This window comes from Saccoglossus kowalevskii, chromosome 12 (assembly GCF_978046115.1).
Source record: "Saccoglossus kowalevskii chromosome 12, keSacKowa6.1, whole genome shotgun sequence".
NCBI classification, from domain to species: domain Eukaryota; kingdom Metazoa; phylum Hemichordata; class Enteropneusta; family Harrimaniidae; genus Saccoglossus; species Saccoglossus kowalevskii.
The window spans coordinates 5,094,205-5,119,273 of NC_140652.1; the positions used below are offsets into that span (position 1 = coordinate 5,094,205).

A 25,069-nucleotide genomic window follows, 5' to 3' on the forward strand; every position below is an offset into this window, starting at 1 on the left:
TTTTATTTCTGCTTAACTCACTGCAACTCACTGTAATTATATGTCGTAAATATAAACCTGCCAGTTCCATGCTAGTAAATTTTCTATTCTGTTTGTGTTGTATTGTGTGTAAATACCCCTAGCTATGTGCTTGGATTCTTACCAGTGTACAATCAAGAGTTTCTTGTATGCGTTTGTTAACATTGTGCTGCACTGAAAAGATCTCATATCCTATGCATTGAAGTAGATTTTGTGTGCCAGGTAATTAGTGTGGAATGTAATTTATAGTCAGTTTAACATGAATTATAGTCATCAGGCCTGATCATTACCTGCTAATAATGTATCTTTGTTGTATAGCAGTTAGCTAGATGACATCAGAAATACAGCAATGCAATTGTACTAGAGTTCAAACCCGTTGTTGAGTGGAAACAGTAAGGTTTGGAACTAGGGCGAGGAGGTGCTGGCTTTGACCCAAATTACCTATGTACTCCACTGCAGAAAATACAATAATATTTACACATCATACATACATAGTGTTACCCCATTTTTGATTAAAATAAAAAGAAAATACACATTTTATGGAATTTGGTGTTCACAAAATAATAAAATTTAAGCATAGTAACATCCAGAAATAATTGTTCCATGCCTAATTCGTTATATTAGAAACATGTATAAAGCAAAAATCACATTTGCTATATTAAAATATTACCTGTTTCAACAATAAAAACATCTCTAATTTATGTAAGCACATGCATTATTAGTATACAGCAAAGGTAAGGTAGTGAGACAAAAAATATTTTGTGGATATTTAATTTTATAGTTAATGTATTATAGTATGGAAATGGAAATACATTAATACCAAGCGACTGACTTCCCTTTTGGTTGCTGCAATTTGAGAACAATTGTTCTGCTTGCTTAGAAACAAACAACTCGCACTCTTTCATTGGATACAATTGTACATTGTAATCATTATTGTATATTAACTCTGCTGTATCTGACTACCATTCTAAACTAATGTTGTCCATGGACTTGATAAATAATCACCAGGTACAAAGGAAGATAATATGAAAGGCAATCACTTCACAATATAATCCAAAACAACCTTTGAACTATGGACCATACATTAGTTTTGACTATAGTAACTGGGCAACAGGTTATAAACAAATACCAACCAGACAAACTTTATTTATTTGTATAAAATTCTAAAGCTTTTATTTCACATCGTTGGAAGATATAGATACAATAGTTTTCATTCGTTAAAAATAGAAACGCCATTGATTTTCAAGAACTACATGGCATCTTCACTCCTATTTTAAGCGATCACCTGAGTTAAATAAAAATCCATGATAAAAATTAGGCCAGGTCATCCATCTTTAACCAATTACCGATAAGTTCTTGAAGATCAGTGACCTACTAGAGAAGCTACCTCAAGCCAAGAATAAATTAATTTAGTATAATTTACAGGCAAGAAGCTATAGTGTTGTTTTCAAAAAGACATCAAAGTTCACTCATTTTATACTACAAAGAAAACACAGGTTGAAATCCCCCATTCCCTCCCACCCAAATACTTGTTTCAACTAAATGCCTTTTGCCGACAATTTGTTTTTTTTCACATATCACGATTTTAAAACTGTTGCAAACTCATACTAATATTATACAATACTTTAGAGATGAACTAAAATCATGGTTGAAAAGAGAAGGGGGTTTTAACCACTTCAACCCACAAGGACGGACATTGCATATATGAAAATACTTGTATATAAATGTAAACTCCCTCCCACCCAACCCCTTGTCCCAACCCTGGCTGGAATATAGATACTGCATAGCACAGACTTCAAAACAAAACAAAAAAACATGTAAATGATCTATCCCCTCCTATATTGGCTTTTTATTGAATTTACACAGTTTGCACCATGATCAAAATTACTCTTATTGTCACATCCATATTTTCCAAATAGAGAAACAGCAACATTGCCAGCTAAGCTGTTGACTGTTTCGCTATGCGCATCTCAAGTTCATAGCCGTGGTTAGGTAGAACTGTTTTACGGTAAATCGTTCGGCTAAATGAGAACATTTACAAAAGTGATGCCACACACTAGACAAACCAGCAATTGTGTCCTGGCATTTCAGAATGTGTCAATACATACATTTTCATATACTAGTACCAATTTATTGAATGATATGGAAATTGCATCATGATCTTACATTTACATTCAATGATTCACTCACTATTAGTTTGATGTCTACAGTAGAGGCTGGTTTCACAAACTTGTTCTAACTTCATAATGATCTCAAGACATGCATCGCAAACTAAACAGCATTTTAGCTGGCAATGTTGCTGTTTTGAAACAGTATGGTGGTGACAGTAATACGGATCGGATATACTACCTAACTGTGTTAACCATGTACATGTTTTTTTTTGATGGGTTTTTCATGATGTTCAATGTAAAGAACATTCCCACATACCCCACACACCAGTAACAGATAATACAGGAAAAAAATAATAATTGCTTATTTCAGCAATAAGTAATTCACACTGACATTTTAGTAAAACTAAATGGTTCCTGTGAAGTCAGCTGGGGTGTTGAAAAAATAAAATTAAACTAATACTGAACAAGATTTCACTTGTAACAACTTCTGGCGAGGACATTTCAAGAGATAAATTATACTTTACAGTTTATTGTGTATTTAACAATTTTACACTCCAATTTATGTTTGTTGTTTATATTTATTGTCCTTATCAATTACATGATTCAATCAACTGGGTCCACGATAAGAGGGGCCACGTATTCCGTGTGACGGATTCCAAACGAAAATCCAGGCGCTTGTGGTTTGTTGATAAAGACCTTTAAAAAAAATAAAAAAATATATTAGAACATGTTTTTCAGAAACAGTGTACCGTATTACAGATTATAAAAATGAACAAGTTAAAGCGTGACAGTCATGGTGCTGCATCAAGTTTGTTATGAGTCCTATGCCATTTTTATAACATGTATCAATTCAATACATGAAATCAGAGTACACACTGCACAACGATTGTGTCGCTTTAACAATAAGACAGATGACAACTTGTTAATGGAGTGCACACATTTAAAGATACCTAAAACACAAACATATGATATGAGATTGTTTTAGCTGCACATTCTTGATGAGCCTAGAAGTTAACAGACATGATGAGTAATTAACGAAACCAAACCATGAATGAGTACAGTGATGAACCACTCACATATAAAGCTTGTAGGTTATTTTTTAGTAAGCAAGAATTAATTAGTGGGTTACATGAAAGCAAAATAAAAACGACTAATGAAACCCAGACACAGTTAATACAATACATCTTTCGTATAAGAGGTGCTTCTATGACATAGATGGGAGAATGTCATGTCGTTGAAACTGACGTTTTGCTGGGTTGGGCACTCTCGCCTATCGTAGAATATAACAAATCTCTCAATGTTACTGAGTAATGATAAATTTACTATCAATAATGATACTATCAACAGCCTTCCTTTCACCCATCTATGTCACAGAAGCAGTTGTCATTAGAAGGCATGATTCCAATGAATGGTGTATTGAACAGTTTTTTCTGAACGCAGACAGCCAATCCCTGAATAAGAACACTCAGTTGATTAACATCTTTAATTTCTTTTACCATAAACAAACAGTACACATGTTACAGTACATTATGATGTCTGTGCTTTACAATGAAATTGACGTAGATCAGAATTAAAACCAGAAGTAGAGGAAAATTTTGCTATTGCACACTAAGATCATGTCCCCCACGAAGTACATGTACATCTCATGGCCCTTCCCTTACCTAGTCGGTGGGAAGAATAACTGGACACACGTATTGAGAATGTCTAATTCCAAAAGAATGAGATGGGGCTGCTCTTTTATTTACATGTACCTAAGAAAGGTGAAACAACAAAAATGTTGTCAGACCAACAGAATTCTGTCAAAAACTATTTTTAACATTGTTGTATTGAAGTCTACAGCCACTTGCAGCCAAGATCCAAATTTAAAACTACTAAAACTACCTTTTGACACACTTTTCTGTGTTTTCTCCACAAAAAAAAGAAGATTGTCATTAACAATAACATTTGAATATTGATCAAAACATCTATTAGCTATTTTACGTAGAACAATGATTACCAAATATTATCTGCTCTATTATCGATACTAAATTTATTATTTAAAAAAAATTAAGCTTTATTGTTGATTCAAAATTTCCTGCTTTTGGGGGAACCTTACCTCTAATATAAAATAGACTTTATTTGATTTAGATGTTGAGATCTTGTTGACAACGAGTAAGCCAAGCGTGACAACAATGAAACAAAGATCTATTCCTTCAGCAATTGAACACAGAAGCATGTTGTAACTTAAAGATTTCACAAACTGTGGTTGAATGCCTACCTTTTCTGGACTATGAGCTCCGGGGCCAGGTTTTCTTGTTGAATCACTTGGTAGTTGATTCCTTGCTGTCATTGAATACTGTGGGTCAGATTTCTTGTAGCTATTTGGATCAGTAACACGGTAGGTACCAGGTCCTGGTGTTTTTTGAAGATCTTCGTGGAAACTACCAATCTTACTCCTTCCTGTCAATGAGTAGACTGGAGCAGCTGTCTTTCCGATAGCTTTGGCACCGAGAATGTTGGGTAAATTGTATGCATTTGGTGCTGGAAAAATAAAATAAAAATTTAGGTAAGCTGCAGAAATTGCACAAGAAACAAGATCACAAGCAACTTTCATCTGCATAGCACAAAATTATTACTGTATTTGCTCAAAATGACAGGTGTGTCAAGGGTGATAATTAATAAAATGTTAATGACATGTAAATGCAACATTCAGTTTATTCACACTTTTATTAGATGTGCTTTCACCGTTAATAGGTAAATGCAATTTTCGGTGTATGTAAGCGAATTGAGCAAATCCGGAACTTAAAAAAAGATGAAAGGGCATATTTGTAATTAAGATATTTTATGTTAAGCACTCACTGAAGACCTGAGATTATATGAACAAATTATAGAAAAGCCTTCCCACAAAACATTCAACTAAAGAGGGCAATTATTTTTTTTCTTTGTCAAATTCCTAACAAACCCCACCCAGTTGATTAAAACAAGAAACACAGAGGAAAAATGACAATGATTGTTGGGCACTACTATTTGTAAAACATAAAAGGAAATGCTTCTTATTTAGGAATACCATGCAGTGTTCTCAAGAGGTTTTAGTTCGCAACCCTCAACGACACCCCCCTCATTTTCACAGAACATCATTTATTAATGCATATAATTATACATGCTATACATAGCATTTAAATTTGTGGAGGACACTGAAAAAAAGTATACAATGAAGGCAGCAAAAATTACTACACGTACCTAGTAAAATATTATATTCATGAAAGTAATGCAAATATATAACACCACTTTCTCAAAAGTAAAATACATTAAAAACCCTCTATGAAACATACCTGGTTGCTGATCATATTTAAAACCTTTCGTTCGTGATGCTAGTGAATATGCTGGTGCAGATTTCTTAGCGGATTTTCCGGCATGTTCTGGTGAATATGCTCCTGGTCCTGGGGTTCTGAAAGCAGTTACATCAGACGGTCTACCATACAGCGAGTAATGCGGCGTGCCATCGGAACCAGTTCTAGTTATATGGGGACTGACTAAATAACCTGGCCCTGGGCTACAATCGTTTGTAAATCTTGCATGGCGTACACCGAAGCTGTAAGCAGGGGCCTGATGTTTGGTGTAATCGTGATACCTCTGACCAGTAGATCCTGGCACCATATAGCGAGGCCCTGGACTGCTGTACTCTGCAGCAATTGGACCCCTCCTCGAGTGTGGTTGCCAACCTCCGCTCATTATTGCTTACTGAGGGTGAAAAAGAGAGACAAGAATTATTTCACAGCACAACGCTTCCCATGATACTTAGGGATGCACATAAATTGAACGAAAACAGCAACCACTAAAAACCCACCCTATGCGGTTGCCAATGTGTTTACACCATAATTTTAAGGTAAACAACAACAAACACAGATCAAAGCGACACATACTCAAGTAAAGGATCCTGCACACACAAAAATGCGATAAGCGTTATAATTATCGTGTTTATCCGTGTTTATATTTACGTGCCGCAACACCCCAAGCCGAGACAGTGCGGCAATATGAATGCCCGGAATAATACTAAAACTTTAACAAGCTGAACGTCTTCAAAACATAGGCAAAGTTCATAGATTACCAGACAAACATATTTTGGACATTAACACCGTGAATTGGTTTTATAACCCGAAAAGAAAGGCCAAAGTATTCTATGTTACAAAGCGTCCTGCTTAGAAACCAGTCGCTCATTACGTATTCACGAAGTACGCGTAAGTAGTAAACATTTCGTTGGCGAATTTAACAGAGTGCCTATAGCAACCAACTCAACGTCAAATTCAACACAAACCATGGATATAATTAATCTAATGAGAGGTTACAGTAACCACATAGGCACTCGGATTAGCCCTAGCAACCATTCATCCTGCCTAAATTTGCATGAAGATAGCCGAAGGAAGTGATACACCACGGCGATCACAGCAAGGAAAACCTGTATTCTATGAGTGACGCAAAATGCGCTTGCCTGTCAGCGAAAATCAACGAACAGACAGAGAAAAATAATACTCGCTGTAAGCATACGGTATTAGACAAGTTATTGTGAATTAAAGTTAGACACTGACTAGAATAATCTGGAACGAATAATGGCGGCCATTAACAAGGGTGTTTCAGGTTTTCAACGCAACTACAACTAAGAATTGCAACGAAATATTACGAGGAAAGCCTGCGATGTCTGTCACCAAACAAGGCCGGTTGCGAAGGGATATAACCAAATCAATCGCTATCCAGTTTAAAACCGACTACCTACCTAAATCAAGATGAAAATTAGTACGAAGTTGGAGAACAGCTTATCCCTGTTCACGCGTAGTCAACACTGTAGCGATCTGGAGATTTGACGCGACGATACAGTTGCTAAGATATACAAGACGGTATCTAGCCAAGAAACTTGATTGACAGAATTGTTCTTCGACGTAACAAAAGAATGGAAATAATCACGCCTGTTTAAGTCACGTGGCCGTTTCCTTTATTCCGGATTGGCCAGCGTTTATCGAAGGTACTTTGCATTCAGTGAAATCGATCGTTGGCCATGTGATCTTACGGAACGTCTTGATTGGTTCTCTATTGGATTCTAAGGTAGTGACGTAGCCATTGTTACAAGCGTGAGCAAACACTAAGCCATGTTATCGATGAGAAAGTACATTTGTGATCGCCCTAATTTGTTCTAGCACACTTCTCAACGCTATTAAACTGTTAAATTTAAATCTCCATTTTGCCCGGCGCCAATTTCTGTGAGAAGCGAATAAAACTACACCATTGCATGTGTCACATTTAAATGTCAGTGTCGCCGGCATTTGTTTACTTTGTTTGGTACTGCAGGTGTCAGTATGTAGTCGTTTGTGATATTTTGAACCACCGTCCCTCAACAACAAGACACTGTGTTTAAACCTGCCATGTATAAAAGTCGGTACATTTGGAGCTGAATCATTCTTAGTTTGTTTATTTTTTATTCCCTTATGCTTTATGTTTATGTACTTCACTAGTAAACATCAGAGTAACAACCGTTGCTAGGGTTGGTAAGGATACTGGATAGGAGCATGAATCCAAGGTGCTTGGAGCTGGAACAGTCATGTCACACACGCATTAAGAGCAATAATACTCTGTACAAATTCTATAATAACGTAATCGTCAAAAATTCAATTTGTTAAGTTATAGTCCCAACTATGTAACTTTTTTCAGTACAGGCGTATTCTCCGATTATTGAAAAAAGGGTTGAAGTCCACTGCTAACTGTTGGTTCAACTCAGATGGTTGCTATAGCAACATGCATGATGGTGGAAGCCTTGTTACTTTTGAAGCCATAGACTTTAATTAAGCTTACCAATACAAACGTTTTGATCACTGCATTGTACAGTGTAGTGTATTATTTACTGGTTGTTTTTTAATCTGTTTTCTGTTATTGGAGATTACTTATGTAAACAGAACTACAAATGAGCTTGAACTCGTCCAGAAAGGTGACTGGGTTATCTGGACAAGATACACTGTGTTATATATATTGTTATCTACTATTTGATATCCTTCTGTAGCTGTTTGATTTGCTATGAAAATTTAATTTTTAAAAACACTTAAGAAGAATATATAGATTAAACTCAACAAAAATATTAATTAACTTTTGAAAATACTAAATTGGTAAATTAAAAAAATGCAAAAACACCAAAGAAGCTTTTATTCAAATATTAATTTAATTATTGAGGTAGTTTGATCTTAATATTAACATTAATACAATTTGAGCTTAATGCAAATACTAATTCAAATATTAAGATAATTATTGAGGTAGTTTGATCTTAATATTAACATTAATACAATTTGAGCTTAATGCAAATACTAATTCAAATATTAAGATAATTATTGAGGTAGTTTGATCTTAATATTAACATTAATACAATTTGAGCTTAATGCAAATACTAATTCAAATATTAAAGATAATTCAAATATTAAAGATTGTTTGACCTTAATTTAAATATTAAAGATAGTTTGACCTTAATTTAAATATTAAAGATAGTTTGACCTTAATTCAAATATTAACGTCGTTTGACCTTAATTAAAATATTAAAGCTGTTTGATCATAATCCAAATATTAAAGTTAGTTTGATTTCAATTCAAATAATAAGATAGTTTGACTCTGTGAATTAATAAAATCCAGCGAATTGCTCAAAATATGAAAAATAAATCCAAGTGAAAGTTAATACTCCAGTGATTCATCTCACTTATATATAACTGTAGTGAATAATGTCATAAAAAATTGGGTTTGTTGAATTCTGAATCAGTATAACTTATTTTTACCTTAAAAAACACTTTTTTTAATTTATGTAAGTGCAGAAGTTACTAATTGAGCGAAGGATGTATGAACTTGAGTAAATTGTCTCAGTATATAAAGACAATACAGGTTGTTGATTAGACTGTACATGATTCCTTATACAAGATATTATACATTGTAGTGGTGTTTATAAAGTTATATTCATACTCAGAACAAATATGGGGGCCTGCCACCCAAACTTGCAACATCGATTCTGTTTTAGCGAATTGTTGGACTAAAAAAAGACAATAACAACAACAACAACAAACGCTCTTTATAGGGTTAAAAGATTTTTTGGTTGAAATGACATTACTTCCCAAAAAATTTGATTTTGTTTGAAATCTTGCCCTTGTTTAGATTTTTTTCTGAAAGAGTTGACAAATAATTTTTGGATAAAAGTAATCCATTTAGGCATCTCATCACGTATACCTCTTCTATGTGAGTACTCCCCCTCAAACCAACCCCTGAGGTTACACTCGTATATATGTACACACATTATTTTTGTTCAAACTCAAAAGATAGTTAAATAGTTTATTTAATTTGTAACTACTAAACTGAATACTGTGGAATACTTTATTTTCACTGGAATTAATTTTCGCTGAAAAGGCTTTTTGGGCGTTTTGCTTGGAATTTATTTTCACTGATTTTTCATGAGTTTAATTTGGAATATAGGAAAAAAAGTATATTCGCTGGATTTTATTTTCACGGAATCATCCCTTCAGCGAAAATAGCGAAAATAAATTCCAAGCGAAAATAAAGTATTCTACAGTATATTTAATATATATTATATTATAAACTGTATCAACCTACAAGGGTCTGGTATTATTACTGTCACAATTGAACCGATTACAATAAATATATTATAAACTGTATTACTCTATTAGTGTCTGGTTTACCATAATATAAATTGTATTAACCAAATAGGACCTAATGAAGGTTAATATATTACAAACTATATTAACCACGAGTGGTCTGATATAATTACACAGATTAATACATACATGCTGTACAATCTACATAAAGGATAATATAAATGAGTACATATAATTTTAATATAAATAAATAAATATTTTTTTTTTTTGACTGCTTTGAATGAAAAAAATATTCTCCGAGATTATTTCGAACTGACATGCTGCTTCATGATATTCACAACTTTTACATTCTGAGTTTTTTTATTGTAACAATACGTTCAATGAGTACTTCTTCATATTCTACCTTAGCTGTGAAGCTTTTTTTTGCTTTCCTCCTCAAATGTGACTTTTTTCTGAATTCTGTTTCTGTTTCTTCTCTGTCTCAATTTCTACCCCAGAGTTTCTATTGGTTCATATTATTCAGGTTGAAGGATGGTCACGATTTGAACAAGAATCTACTGAAAATTTGAAAAGTTATTCCAATTTTGAAAGATCAAAGAAGAAAAAAAAAATTAGTATTTGAAATATAAAAGTCATTTGTATGTATTTTCAATTACAAAATGGCAAGGTATTTTTTCAGTGTTGTTTTTAATTTGCAAATAATGTAGACTATTAATTCTGTAATGAGAAGGACATGAGCCTTTAATGCTATTGAGAAATAACATGACCTTTAATGCTACTGAGAAATGACATGACCTTTAATGCTACTGAGAAATGACATGACCTTTAATGCTACTAAGAAATGACATGACCTTTAATGCTATAAAGAAATGACATGACCTTTAATGCTACTGAGAAATGACATGACCTTTAATGGTACTGAGAAATGACATGACCTTTAATGCTACTAAGAAATGACATGACCTTTAATGCTATAAAGAAATGACATGACTTTTAATGCTATAAAGAAATGACATGACCTTTAATGCTATAAAGAAATGACATGACCTTTAATGCTATAAAGAAATGACATGGCCTTTAATGCTACTGAGAAATGACATGACCCTTAATGCTATAAATAAATGACATGACCTTTAATGCTACTAAGAAATGACATGGCCTTTAATGCTACTGAGAAATAACATGACCTTTAATGCTACTGAGAAATAACATGACCTTTAATGCTACTGAGAAATGACATTGGCCCTTAATGCTACTGAGAAATGACATGGCCTTTAATGCTACTGAGAAATGACATGACCTTTAATGCTACTGAGAAATAACATGACCTTTAATGCTACTGAGAAATGATATTGGCCCTTAATGCTACTGAGAAATGACATGGTCTTTAATGCTATTGAGAAATGATATGAACCTCGATACTAATGTGAAATGACATGGGCCTTTAAAGCTATTGTGAAATGACATTGGCTTTAATGGTACATTGTACTGAGAAATTAAATGGACCTTTAATGCTATGGAGAAATGACATGGGCCTTTAATGCTAATGAGAAATGATATGACGTTTAATGCTACTGAGAAATGGCATGGACTTTTAACGTTACTGAAAAATGACATGGGCTTTGACGCTATGGAGAATTGATATGGGCTTTAATGCCATTGAAAAATGGCATGGCCTTTAATGCTACTGAAAAATGACATTGACATTTAATGCTAATGATAAATGACATGGGGCTTTAATGCTATAAAGAAATGACATGGCTTTTAATGCTATTTGGAAATTATATGACGTTTATTGCTACTGAGAAATGACATGGGCTTTAACGCTACGAAGAATTGATATGGACTTTAATGCCATTGAGAAATGAACTGGCCTTTAATGGTACTGAGAAATGACATGACTTTAATGCTATTTAGGAATGGTACCTTTAATGGTACTGAGAAATGACATGGACGTTTAACGCTTCTGAGAAATGGCAAGGATGTTTAACGCTACTGAGAAATGACATGGGCTTTAACGCTATGGAGATTTGATATGGGCTTTAATGCCATTGATAAATGACATGGGCCTTTAATACTAATGTGAAATGACATAGGCCTTTAAAGTTATTGAGAAATGAGATGGGCCTTTAAAGTTATTGAGAAATGACATGGCCTTTAATGCTATTGAGAAATAACATGATATTTAATGGTAATGAGAAATGATATGGCCTTTGATGCTATGAAGAAATCACAAAAATATTTCTATACAAACAACTGGAATACCCTTTGATTTGCATAATGTCTTTTATTTATATAACCTTTCACTGAGATTGTTTAAGTCTTTTTAATTTTCTCAAGTGAAATACTTTACATTATTTGTCCCACATAGGTATGGCATATGGGACCAACTGCCCGTCAATTGTATATGTACTTAGAACTACAAAAAAAAATGATCGTTACTGATGACATACATATTACCTGATAACTAATAATTTGGAGAAAAATTGTATTCTAGATTATTACAGACTTCAAATAACCTGACTGTAGTCGGCCCACATCCTGTTTGATATTGGAATCAGCAATATGGAACTCATAGCAATATGGGACTCATAGCAATATGGGACTCATAGCGATATGGAACTCATAGCGATATGGGACTCATAGCGATATGGGACTCATAGCAATATGGAACTCATAGCAATATGGGACTCATAGCGATATGGAACTCATAGCGATATGGGACTCATAGCAATATGGAACTCATAGCGATATGGAACTCATAGCAATATGGGACTCATAGCAATATGGAACTCATAGCGATATGGGACTCATAGCGATATGGGACTCATAGCAATATGGAACTCATAGCGATATGGAACTCATAGCGATATGGGACTCATAGCGATATGGGACTCATAGCAATATGGAACTCATAGCGATATGGAACTCATAGCGATATGGGACTCATAGCGATATGGGACTCATAGCAATATGGAACTCATAGCAATATGGAACTCATAGCAATATGGAACTCATAGCGATACGGAACTCATAGCGATATGGAACTCATAGCGATATGGGACTCATAGCGATATGGGACTCATAGCAATATGGAACTCATAGCGATATGGAACTCATAGCAATATGGGACTCATAGCAATATGGGACTCATAGCAATATGGAACTCATAGCGATATGGAACTCATAGCAATATGGGACTCATAGCGATATGGAACTCATAGCGATATGGGACTCATAGCGATATGGAACTCATAGCAATATGGGACTCATAGCAATATGGAACTCATAGCAATATGGAACTCATAGCAATATGGGACTCATAGCAATATGGAACTCATAGCAATATGGAACTCATAGCGATATGGAACTCATAGTGATATGGGACTCAAAGCGATATGGAACTCATAGCGATATGGAACTCATAGCGATATGGAACTCATAGCGATATGGAACTCATAGCGATATGGGACTCATAGCGATATGGGACTCATAGCAATATGGAACTCATAGCGATATGGGACTCATAGCAATATGGAACTCATAGCGATATGGAACTCATAGCAATATGGGACTCATAGCAATATGGGACTCATAGCGATATGGAACTCATAGCGATATGGAACTCATAGTGATATGGGACTCAAAGCGATATGGAACTCATAGCGATATGGAACTCATAGCGATATGGAACTCATAGCGATATGGAACTCATAGCGATATGGGACTCATAGCGATATGGGACTCATAGCAATATGGAACTCATAGCGATATGGAACTCATAGCAATATGGGACTCATAGCAATATGGGACTCATAGCGATATGGAACTCATAGCGATATGGAACTCATAGCGATATGGGACTCATAGCGATATGGGACTCATAGCAATATGGAACTCATAGCGATATGGAACTCATAGCAATATGGGACTCATAGCAATATGGGACTCATAGCAATATGGAACTCATAGCGATATGGGACTCATAGCAATATGGAACTCATAGCAATATGGAACTCATAGCGATATGGAACTCATAGCAATATGGGACTCATAGCAATATGGGACTCATAGCGATATGGAACTCATAGCGATATGGAACTCATAGTGATATGGGACTCAAAGCGATATGGAACTCATAGCGATATGGAACTCATAGCGATATGGAACTCATAGCGATATGGGACTCTTATCGATGTATACAATGTGTGTATAGTACATTGTATTTTTTGCATGAAATTAAAACAGGTGATGAGTGTTACCCTTTAAATTTCCAGGAACAGAAGATGTATCGCCACAAAAATGTTTAAATGTTTGCTTTTTTTGTTGCTGGAGTAGGATTTGTAACCAACTACTGGTATTAAGCAGTTACAGATATGACAGTATATTGAAATTATATTTGTGGTTGGGTATCACAATAGAAGACAGGATACGAAACTTAACGAGCCTGGTAGTGTATACACACTACGCAGTTACGGGATAAAGTGACAGCGAGACGATATACTTCAGCTACGTATAGTATTTATTCTGGAGAACATAACATGTGTCATCGAGAGTTTGGTAACAACTGGTAATTACAAAGAAATCACAGTATTTATAAACCGCCAAGGATTCACACCGTGTAAACAAATTTTGGAGCTGATAATATAATTATGAGTGTTTCCTATTACATTAGTATAAGTGGCCTTGATCATTAAAATGGCTTAAAGCAGTCAAGGTTGTGCTAGTTTTCCATAGCTTTACATGCAATATCAAACAGAAACACATCGAACACTAAAAGGATGTGTATATATATGCGAAAAGAATACGAGTAAATACGAATCAATAACTGTAACTAAATGTTCCCGATAATATTCATGGACAAATAATATGTTGCTATGGTAACCAATAATCACCTTAAGGATTAAATACAACTGACATGAAAGTAATTCCATCCTATGATCAATTGTTACCATAGCAACTTTTGTCTACAACAAAAGATACAACAGATAAGGTACAACAATGTATTAAAAAATTTAAATTTTTCCTGCAACTTCCTGCAAGTTTTTTTTTAGTCATCAGCAAAAAAATAATTTTGAGATGTGAAATATTTAATAACATGGTCGTCGTGCAGCACGTGTACGATTTTCATGTAAACAAAACGTGTTGTATACATTGTTATGAGCCTTATATCGAACAGCATGGGACTTGGTTGGTGCATCGACCAACGCCCTTCAAGGATTCCTCAGAACCTGTGTTCTGAAGAATGGTGATGAATCTTTATGAATCCGTGAACATTGAAATTCAAATGAAAAGCCCAAGACAGAGTTAATATTGAAATTTATCAAAACAGTCCATAGCAATTATTTCAAGGAATATGTAGGCATTTCTCTGTTAAAGGGATACTTTTCTTAGATCATAGTCAAAGTACTGTGTATTGAGTAGGGGTTAGATTTTATAACAACACTGGGACTGTGGTTTTATAACATTACAACTGAAACGCTTTGACAAATGACTTGAACTATTTAATACAACAATAAAGTTGAGAGATAGCGAATCGCATTATTGGTTTTGTCTCTCGTTTTAGCGAGTAGATGCCTATATAATAAATAATATCAAAATAATAAAATATATTCAATCAGAGGTACATTACATGGGCTTTGAAACTACGGTGACATGATACCAAGATCCCGTTTCAATCTCGCTCTCGCATAAGCGTCCCAACTCAGAAAAATGCGAATGCGCATGCCGGAGGTAACAAGGATACTGGGATGTCCAGGTGGATCAAAATAGCTGTTCACGATATGGCGGATTACGATAACTATATTTTCTGTACATTTTCGATGTATTACATTTTTCACTATGAATGTGGTAATACATGTTTTAATGTTTTATTACAAACCGCCTATGTCAGAAGGTCGTAGCATTAGTCTCGCTATCTACGAGATGAGACTTGAATTGGATCTTGGCATGATGTCACCATACAGGGCTTATGCCACTAATTGAATTTCCATAGACGACAATGTTAACATATGACGAGATTGCTATATGAAAATGATGAAGAAAGTTGAAAACATGGCTCAAAAATGGGAAATCAACATGCAAGTAAACAAGGTGATTACGCCATCAAACAGGGAGGACCTGAGAAAAAACAAATTTAAAAAATGTCATTGGTTCATGCTAGGCATTTAAATTGGTTGATTAGTGGTGTGAGACCTACAGTACTATGAGCGTTGCAAATCCCAAGTAATGTACCTCTGATTCAATACATTCGTTACAATTTTGATGAGATGGGTTCCTCAAGACCTATAGATGCATTCCAGATTTATTGACTGGTTTACCACACCTTGAAGATAACATAGAATGTCATATAATATTAATAAATAACTTACACATGACCAATTCCACAGTTGCCATGCTGGATTTAATTTCTGACAATCATTCACCCACTGAACTTTTTTAAGAGAGATAGACACAGAGTTCATTGACCTCTGCAGTACTGGTATCATTTATGTTTGGACATCTGTGCACAGAAATATTGCAGCTATTTAATTTTTTTACTACAAAATTAATCTGACAAAGAAATTGTATATTTCCATGATTCATACATTGTCTTTGTTTTACTGAATTGAATTGAACCTGTGTGACCACTGCCTTAGGGGCTCTCATTCCGGATTTTCTTATATGGCTTACTCCCTTAGCCTTTCATACTCCTGCAGGCAGTAGGAGCAGAAGCAGGTAGTACCATCTACTGTCATAATGATAGCAGCATTTTGCTGACCTGACATACGAAGGGTATATATTTCCATGCTTAATAATGTGCTGTATACATTTGACGAGAGTCTATTTTGACGAATTATGAAAACGCTATATTACTATTTCAAAGATCCGCATTTCAACATTGAGCTATAAACAAAATTAATCTTTCAATTTTCAGACTCAGTGTATTATAGTTTGGGGAAAGAAAATACTATAGTAGTTGTCGCCTTGTGTTGTATGAGTACACTACTTATCTATATAGTCAAACGGTTCTCTAAAAAACCCGGAATTGGAACCGGAACGTGAAATTAAAAATATTCGGGCATGCCTTCCTGGCCAGGGTTCAAAAAGCATTCCAATAGAGCTCCAAAAGAGCGTAACAAATTTGGTTATAATGTTGTTGCTATATGCCAAATAAAAATCGTGATTCACAACATGCATGCGGAAATGCTTTGCCAGTGTTTTGAATGCAGTAGGGCGTTGTTCTCGCTGCGACCACTATATTAAATTAATACACATTTGGGTCGTTAACATTGAATACTAAATTTACAACGTGTATGTGTTAAAGACCGGGAAGGTTGTAACTTTGTTAGCAATATATTTATCATTTAAGGTAGGTTAAAGTACTGAATTTGTAATAATTATTATATGGAGTGTTCCACTGATTTGTAGCAATTAAGCTAATATACCAATGTGACAAAATCGGATCAATTGAACATGTGTCAAATAGTATGTCCGATAATAAATATCCATGGAAATAAAAACTTAGATTCCTACATTTGATCAGTGTGAAGAGCGCTAATTCAAACGTAACTTTTTACCGACAGCTCTTGTATTTAACGTGTCACTTTCTATATAGAGTTGCACAAAACCACATTTGTCCAAGTCCGTGTCGCAAACACACAACAGCAAATCCGAAACCTCGTCTGAAGTTATTATTATGTCATCCCGATGAGTCAGCAATTATATAACATGTTATGAAACGAATATGTACATTGTATGTATTACTGCATTGTGAAATTAATACGTATCTCGTAACGATTACACTATGAAATAATTACGTATCTAGTTAGGATTATACCATTATAATGCATACGAACGTTGTAATGTTTTCACTGACATGTAACGAATACGTATATTTGATTATGAAATTAATACGTACCTTGTATCGATTACACTATTATGAGATAAATAGTCCTTTGAAACGATTGCACTATGAAATAAATACGTAATAATTATTAAATAAATAAATAATCACTTCACATATGAATGAAGGGGGTTCAGTTTATTTTAGCTCTATTTTAGTCTTGTTGTTATCTTATTTCAACTAGCTTTTATTGTATTTATTTGAGCCCATTACGGTATTGCATTGTTTTATTGTTTTGTATTAGATTTGTCTTTTGTTTACTATACACTTTATTACACTTATTTAAGTTTTATCTATCTTATTTGTATTTATTATAGTATTTTAGCTATTTTATTATCTTTATTTTAGCTTATTACTGTAATGCATTGTTTTACGTTTTGTATTTGTCTTTTATTTACCATACTGATCCCAAGGATGGTTCGGTAGTATAATAAAGTTATTATTATTATTATTATTATTATTATGAAAACAAATACTGTGAAATCCACAAACGTAGATTTTTGTTTTTTAATTAAGTGTTTGTCCGGTGGAAAAATAACAAAACGTACCGTATGGTAAGGTCTCATTAACAATTCTACAGTCACACGAATCGACATACGGGTTGTTATTGCATTGGTGTACATACTTAGTTTGTATATTATTAATATTATTTATTTTATTATAATCGCAATTTGTAGTTGTAGACTAATTCTAATAATGTGGATGAAATAATAGACAGAAAGCGCATGTTTCCGCTTGAGGGCGCACTTCACGTCTTGGGTCGATGTGTACACTTAAGTCCTGTGACGTCCTTGCTGCTTCCAAATATTTTTAATTTCACGTTCCGGTTCCGGTTCCGGTTCCGGATTTTTTTGACAACCTAGTCCAGACCAACAACCCAGATATTGGCAATCGTTTGAACTGAACTTGATATTTGAGAGTAAACCTATCAAGTTGTTCGTAACACATACAGAGTGCTAATCGCACACAGTGGGGAACCCTAGGCATAAAAGGAGCAATATGATATAGACTTAGTGTTCTATTGTCATGTTATATTGTGTATGAACACAGGTAACCTATATAGGCATTCAACAGAGCTTGGTGAGTTATAGTGAAGACAACGGAGTGTTATACCACTGTCAATGGTTAACGAAAACATCCGTGAACTCAACAAATATGACAACACTTTGATGATTAGAATCATTAATTAAAATTATTATTATTTGTTGTTTAATTAGCGAGCATATCCCAATAATGTTGTCGCTTTGTACAATATATTTCTTTGACTGGGTCAAATGTCAGGAAAGTTGAAAAATTTTATATTGAAATTCACCATAATGGACAGATATCTGAAAACCTCTTACAAATAAAAAACACTTAAAGGACGGTGATCGCCGCACAACGCGTGCTCGGTTTTCATGTAAATAAACAACATATTTTACTCGCGTTGTACGAGTCCAACATGACGCGGCGCAGCGACCATCCCCATTTAAACACCGCCTTTTATATCTGTTGTTCATCTGAGGCTGGCGGGAATAGGCAATTTGTAAACAAATACTAGCGGGAGTAAATAATAAATAATTTCATGCTGGAAAAGTAAAAATGTGAGATTATTTTGAGAATAATATCAAGATTTCATACACGTAGTCATATCATCCACTCAAAAAACACGTGCACCATCCCACGTTAGGACATATTCTGTTGTTAAATTTATTATTTCCAACCGTTTTGCAATAGTATTTTCTAGCATTTATAGTTCATTCAAAGTTCAAAGTTGCGTTGGGATTACGTTGATACAGTATAACAATGTCGGCGCAGGTGATCTCTTACCAGTGCGCAACGTAGCCAAAATAAAAAGCATGATCACTTGAACACTGCTATTACAAAACTAGTAGGAGATAATAAATTTGGGGCAAAAGTATTCAAAAATCAGTTTTTGGATGTTGCAATGACAGTGGTGGGCCAGGATCTGTTTTCCCAATTAGTGACGGCACGACCTACCTGTCAAGTATGAACAAAATCAGACGACCCTAAAACCACAGAGGAGTTAAAAGCTGTTGCTGGTGAAAAGTTACCCCAACTTTGAGGTCAATTTTCTCGTTAATGAAAATATACATAAAAAAATAAAACAGAAAATCTTTGCACACACTCAAGCTGGGTAGAATGAGCTATGTCTGAGGTGTTTTATCCTAAATTTGTAGGAGGAGATACATTTGGCGCGAAGGTATTTAAAAAAACAGTTTTTTGGCTATTGCTATGGCAACGGTGGACCAAATCCCCCCAAATTTTTCCTTATAACTAGGGTGAAGGTGTGACCTACCTGCCAAGTTTGATCGAAATAATATAATAAGTAATAATAAGTGAAAACATTGGAAATCACACACAAAGTCACAAAAGGGCAATTATAGCGGCGCGGATCGCCAAATCATGTAGACTAATGGAACGACTCAAAACTAACCAAACTGCCCCCAAAGGAGCCAAAAAACTCCAAAACGAGCCAAAAACAAGTCAAACAGACCAAAAACTAGCCAGACGAGTCACAAACAAACCAAAATTAGGCACAAAATCAAAAAGGGTGAGAGAACAGTCATTTTAAAAGATGCTTTGAACTGCCAGTTGAGGGCGCTGTCACCAAACGACACAATGAAAAGATGTAAATGAGTAAATAAATAAAAATCTCATGATATTATCAGTAAGTAAATAATAAATAATTATAACACAATAAACAAACTAATCTAATAATATATTAATAATCATAATAATTATAAGTAATAAATAAATCTTAACAAAATAAACACTACTAGATAATTATTAAGAAGTAACCAGTAAATAAAGTCTGAACCTACTATTTGTAAGCTGTGCTGGAAATGATAAAACAAACAAAAGGTAACAAAAAATGTCTTGTAAAAATAAAAAAAACTGTAAAATTACATTAAAATAATAGCGCTATTTATATGTTACTATGGAGGGATATTACAGCGTGTTTTTCACAAAGGACAGTATCACGCATTGTAAAATTGTGATAAATTTTTCCGGGGAGATGATAAAATTTTAATTTAGATCGCAAAACGCCCATTTGATTGTCTGAATCACTGTGAATGACGCTGACATTTCACTCTATTAAAGGAGTAAGTTATATTTTAAACGTTTTGTTTTATGAGATTTTCTCTGAATATTTTGACAAAATGTACTCACGAAATAGTAATGGAAATTCCCCGATAGAATAAATATCACCACACATCAAAACGTTCAAAGGGGTACAGGGTGTCACGTGAAACGTTATGTCGATTATTTCTGCTTCATACCTGGTGGCCGCCATTTGTCACGCTTTTTACTGGTTAGTTAAATGCATCCGTGCAACAAAATGATTTTAACAATATTTTTATATGTCACAATAAACAAATAGAGAGTACCCGTGTTTACATTGGTATAACCCAGAACACTCAAATAGATAAAAGGTTTTTTAAATAATATCGATCATGATGAGATGACCGAGATTTATCATGTGTTACCTTAGCCCAGCAATCATCCGCCCATGCGACATTATACATTGAGTGATATGATACCAAGTATGCCAACTGATGCCAACTCAATACGATACATAAAATATTTACCACATTATGCCTACAGACTTCGCACTCAATTAAAACGGTACATATATTTATTAGTTCGTGCGACTATTTGAAGCAGTTTGCTTATTTGTTCGTCTGGTGTCAGCTAAAAGATGAGAAGGAGATTATTTCAGATCTAAAATAAAATGTGTGTTACTCTCTCACCAATTATTGTTCTCGGTAAATGATTGTTTGCGAGTGAAAGTTACTTTCATGCTGCTCAAACTGGCGATGCCATGGTGTTATGGCTGTCATAAGTTACATGACTACATGTTTTAGTACATACAACGTGTAGAGCAATGTCACTGCCACAGGCTACGAACCTCCAGTGGTAGTGTTATTCTTGAAACAGGTAATCATTTAATTTCTATTGATTAATTTCCACGTCGCGGTGAATTATATAAGTAAAAAGTCCGGTCAAGCAGCACAACTACGACGAACTAGCGACAAAGTCCACGAGACAAGGCCGAACAGCTGATCAAAGTGAAGAAAATAACGACAACACAACGATTGTAGCCTTTAGTATCTACACCATTAATTCGGGTAATAAGGTATTCCGGTATTTAACATATATAGTATTACTTTAGTGTGCGGCTGACTGACGTGTGGTAATTGTACGACGTATTTAGTGCGTGCTTGAATTAAATCACTTTACGAATATTGTGATGTTTCCTATGCAATGCAGCAACTACAAACTTTAACCTAACGTTTTCCCAGTAGGGTAGTGACATAGTTACCGTGTGCATTATACATACTGGGCAGATACAGACAACGTCAACCAGCATATGTGTCTAGTTATATAATATGTTTGAGACAATGTAATACAGGAATGGCTACACCATACATTTACTTTGTGCCGCAGTAAACATGCTTTAATTAAGTGGAATAAAGTTAGATATAGCTGCCAGAAGGGGGCCCGCCGTGCTCATTCACATAACGTTTGCAGCTGGTGTTTAGTACGGGAATTAAACGGAATGGCATAAAGCGTATTTTACACGTGGCGGGGTATTCTAGATTTCATGATATAAATTACAGTTTATGGAAGAATGAGCTATGTTAGGAGCATTGCTTGTTGTGACGTATCATTCATGTGAGAATGATAAGACGATTTCTGACTGCGTTGAAAATCAGCGTGACTATAGTGACACGGTAGTTCTTTCTAAACATGAAAGTAGATTGTTTGTTTTTTATTTTAGCCGTTCATTTAAAAATCCTATTTAAAAAAAAAAAAAATATCACTACTACAGGTAAAGCTCTGAAAATCACAACTACACTCTAAATCTAAATTGCTTACTGTTAATTAATTTATTGAAATTACACCAAAAACAAAACATTAGTTGTTTTCGGAAAACATTACAATATCACCTGGCTGTCCTTAGCCATATTAGCCGTGGATCAATTCATTATTTGCTGATATATTATAATTGTGTATTAGTATCTTTATCATTTTATTATTAATTTATTTGCAAACGTACATATATTTATTACGATTTTTTTTATTTATTTACTTGTGTTGACTTCCTCTGGGACATCGCCAAATTAGCGAGATGAGAACAGCGCCCCCAATTGCTAGTTCAAAGTACTAGTATCCTTTCAAAACGGCTGATCGCTCACCCTTTTTGATTTTGTGCCCAATTTTGGTTCGTCTGTGACTCGGTTGGCTAGTTTTTGGCTCGTCTTTGAGTTATTTGGCTCGTTTTGGAGTAGTATGGCTAGTTTTGGGTCGTTCCATGTTTTGTCAATTTGGCGATCCGCTCCGCTCTGTCAAAAACAAGCAACATGTTTTTGGCTGTTTCCATGGTAGGACTGAACGTGAAGCTAACGTCGATTTATAACTAAATGGGCTCCGTATACGAAGTTCGCAAAAACCATTCAGTCTTTAGAAGTCACTTTATTTTATTACTAGGACGTATTCTGCAGTTACCTTTATTATTTTCAACCGTTTTGCGATAGTATTTTCTAGAATGAAGGCAGCATTTATAGTTCATTCAAAGTTGCATTGGGATTACGTTGATATAGTGTAACAATGTCGGCGCCGGTGATCTCTTACCAGTGCGCAAAGTAGCCAAAATAAATAGCATGATCATTTGAACACTGCTATTACACTGGTAGGAGGTAATACATTTGGGGCGAAAGTATTCAAAAATTAGTTTGTGGATGTTGCAATGGCAGTGGTGGGCCAAGATTTTTTTATCCAATTAGTGACGGTACGACCTACCTGTCAAGTATGAACAAAATCAGCCAAGCCCAAAAAATCACAGAGCAGTTAAAAGCCGTTGTTGGTGAAAAAGTTACCCCAACTTTGAGGTCAATTTTCTTGTTAATAAAAATATACATAACAAATAAAACAGTAAATCTTTGCCCACACTCAAGCTGAGTAGAATGAGATATGTTCGTGCTTTTTAATCCTGGAATTGTAGGGTGAGATACATTTGGCGCGAAGGTATTTATATAATATAATATTTTTTGGCTGTTACCATGGAAACGATGGACCAACATTTTTTTCTTCAGATTTTACAACTAGAGTGAAGGTGTGACTTGTCTGCCAAGTTTGTGAACCAAATCGGCCTAGCCAAAAAAATCACAGAAGAGTTAAAATGCTATTCCTGGTGAACAGTTACCCCAACTTTGGGGTCAAATTTCTCGGTAATTGAAAAAGATATCAAAAATTCAAATAGTAACTTTGTGCCCACACTCAAGCTGAGTAGAATGAGCTATGTCTGAGGTGTTTTATCCTAAATTTGTAGGAAGAAATACATTTGGCGTGACACACAAAAGTACAAAACCTACAAAAGTGATTATAAAGGAAATCGTAGCGGGGCGGATCGCCAATATATTTGGCACACGTCTTGATTATGTCTGCATTGTATATCATACACAATTTACCCCTTAACATATATCCACGTTTTTGGTGGGCCTGTATGGCTGTTAAAATCATGTCTGTCACAGCGTTGTGGAGTTTTATTTTACTATAAGACACTGATTTGCTAATTATAAAAAAGATTGAATCATATACACTCAGCAAAGACATACTAGCCAACACATGAGGGCGTCGTACTAGAAAGGTTGAATAAGGTCTAATAAGGCATATTTTCTTTTTATTAAAAATAATTGTTTGTAGATTTATTCATAATTGTGGATAGGTAAAAGTTTACTTTTAGTGGGATACAGAGAAGCTAAGACAATCTTATTTAACAAGCCTATTCGAATAGAGTCCCTTTGTCACAATCGCAATATTTTCATCCTTTATTCAGTATCGCGAAATATTGGATGATGTTTATAGAGAACATACCAAGATGTTTTCTTTCATTTGTTTGGAATCATGGGTACGTCTATCATCTAAAGCGATTACCATTAAGCGTCGCTTCAAGTGTTTTTCAGAAAGAGAAAGTACACTGATTTATATATACTGTGACCCTGTTGACCTCAGGCTGTTTGCGCATTCAGTTCGTTTGTTGTCGTTTGTATCACCCTAGTTACTGAATGTATATTGGTCCACGAATTACTGTGGTTTGGTGTATCGGCAGTTCCACGCTCTATATTGTGACTGGTAACTGGCGGGTTTTTCACGTTTCTAACATATTTTTATAGACGATTTTTTTTACGTGTCCCTTACGTAGCTCCAATATTATGGGAGCCGGCAACGTTCACCAAACGGTCGTCGATCAAAAGAGATTTGAACCACAGCGACGATCAATGGTAAGTAAACGATCTGTCGTCGACGAGATTGACGAAGATCTACTGACATGTTCTGTTTGCTTGGAACGTTACAAGAATCCACAGATTTTACCATGTTACCATTCCTTCTGTGAGCAGTGTTTGGTGAAGTTGAAGGGACCACGTGACACGATTAAATGC

General features: G+C 34.8%; 1 protein-coding gene across 2 annotated transcripts; it reads right to left on the bottom strand.

The window, feature by feature from the left end:
• Positions 1-1,160: 1,160 nt before the first annotated feature.
• Positions 1,161-7,002, bottom strand: Odf3 (outer dense fiber protein 3). Of its 2 annotated transcripts, XM_085505855.1 has the most exons (5): positions 6,880-7,002; positions 5,441-5,849; positions 4,387-4,649; positions 3,791-3,880; positions 1,161-2,825 (listed from the first exon to the last, which is right to left on the bottom strand). In XM_085505855.1, the coding sequence occupies exons 2-4, from the start codon at positions 5,838-5,840 to the stop codon at positions 3,791-3,793; spliced, it is 753 nt and encodes a 250-aa protein (XP_085361981.1). In that variant the 5' UTR covers positions 5,841-5,849; positions 6,880-7,002; the 3' UTR covers positions 1,161-2,825.
• Positions 7,003-25,069: the final 18,067 nt, after the last annotated feature.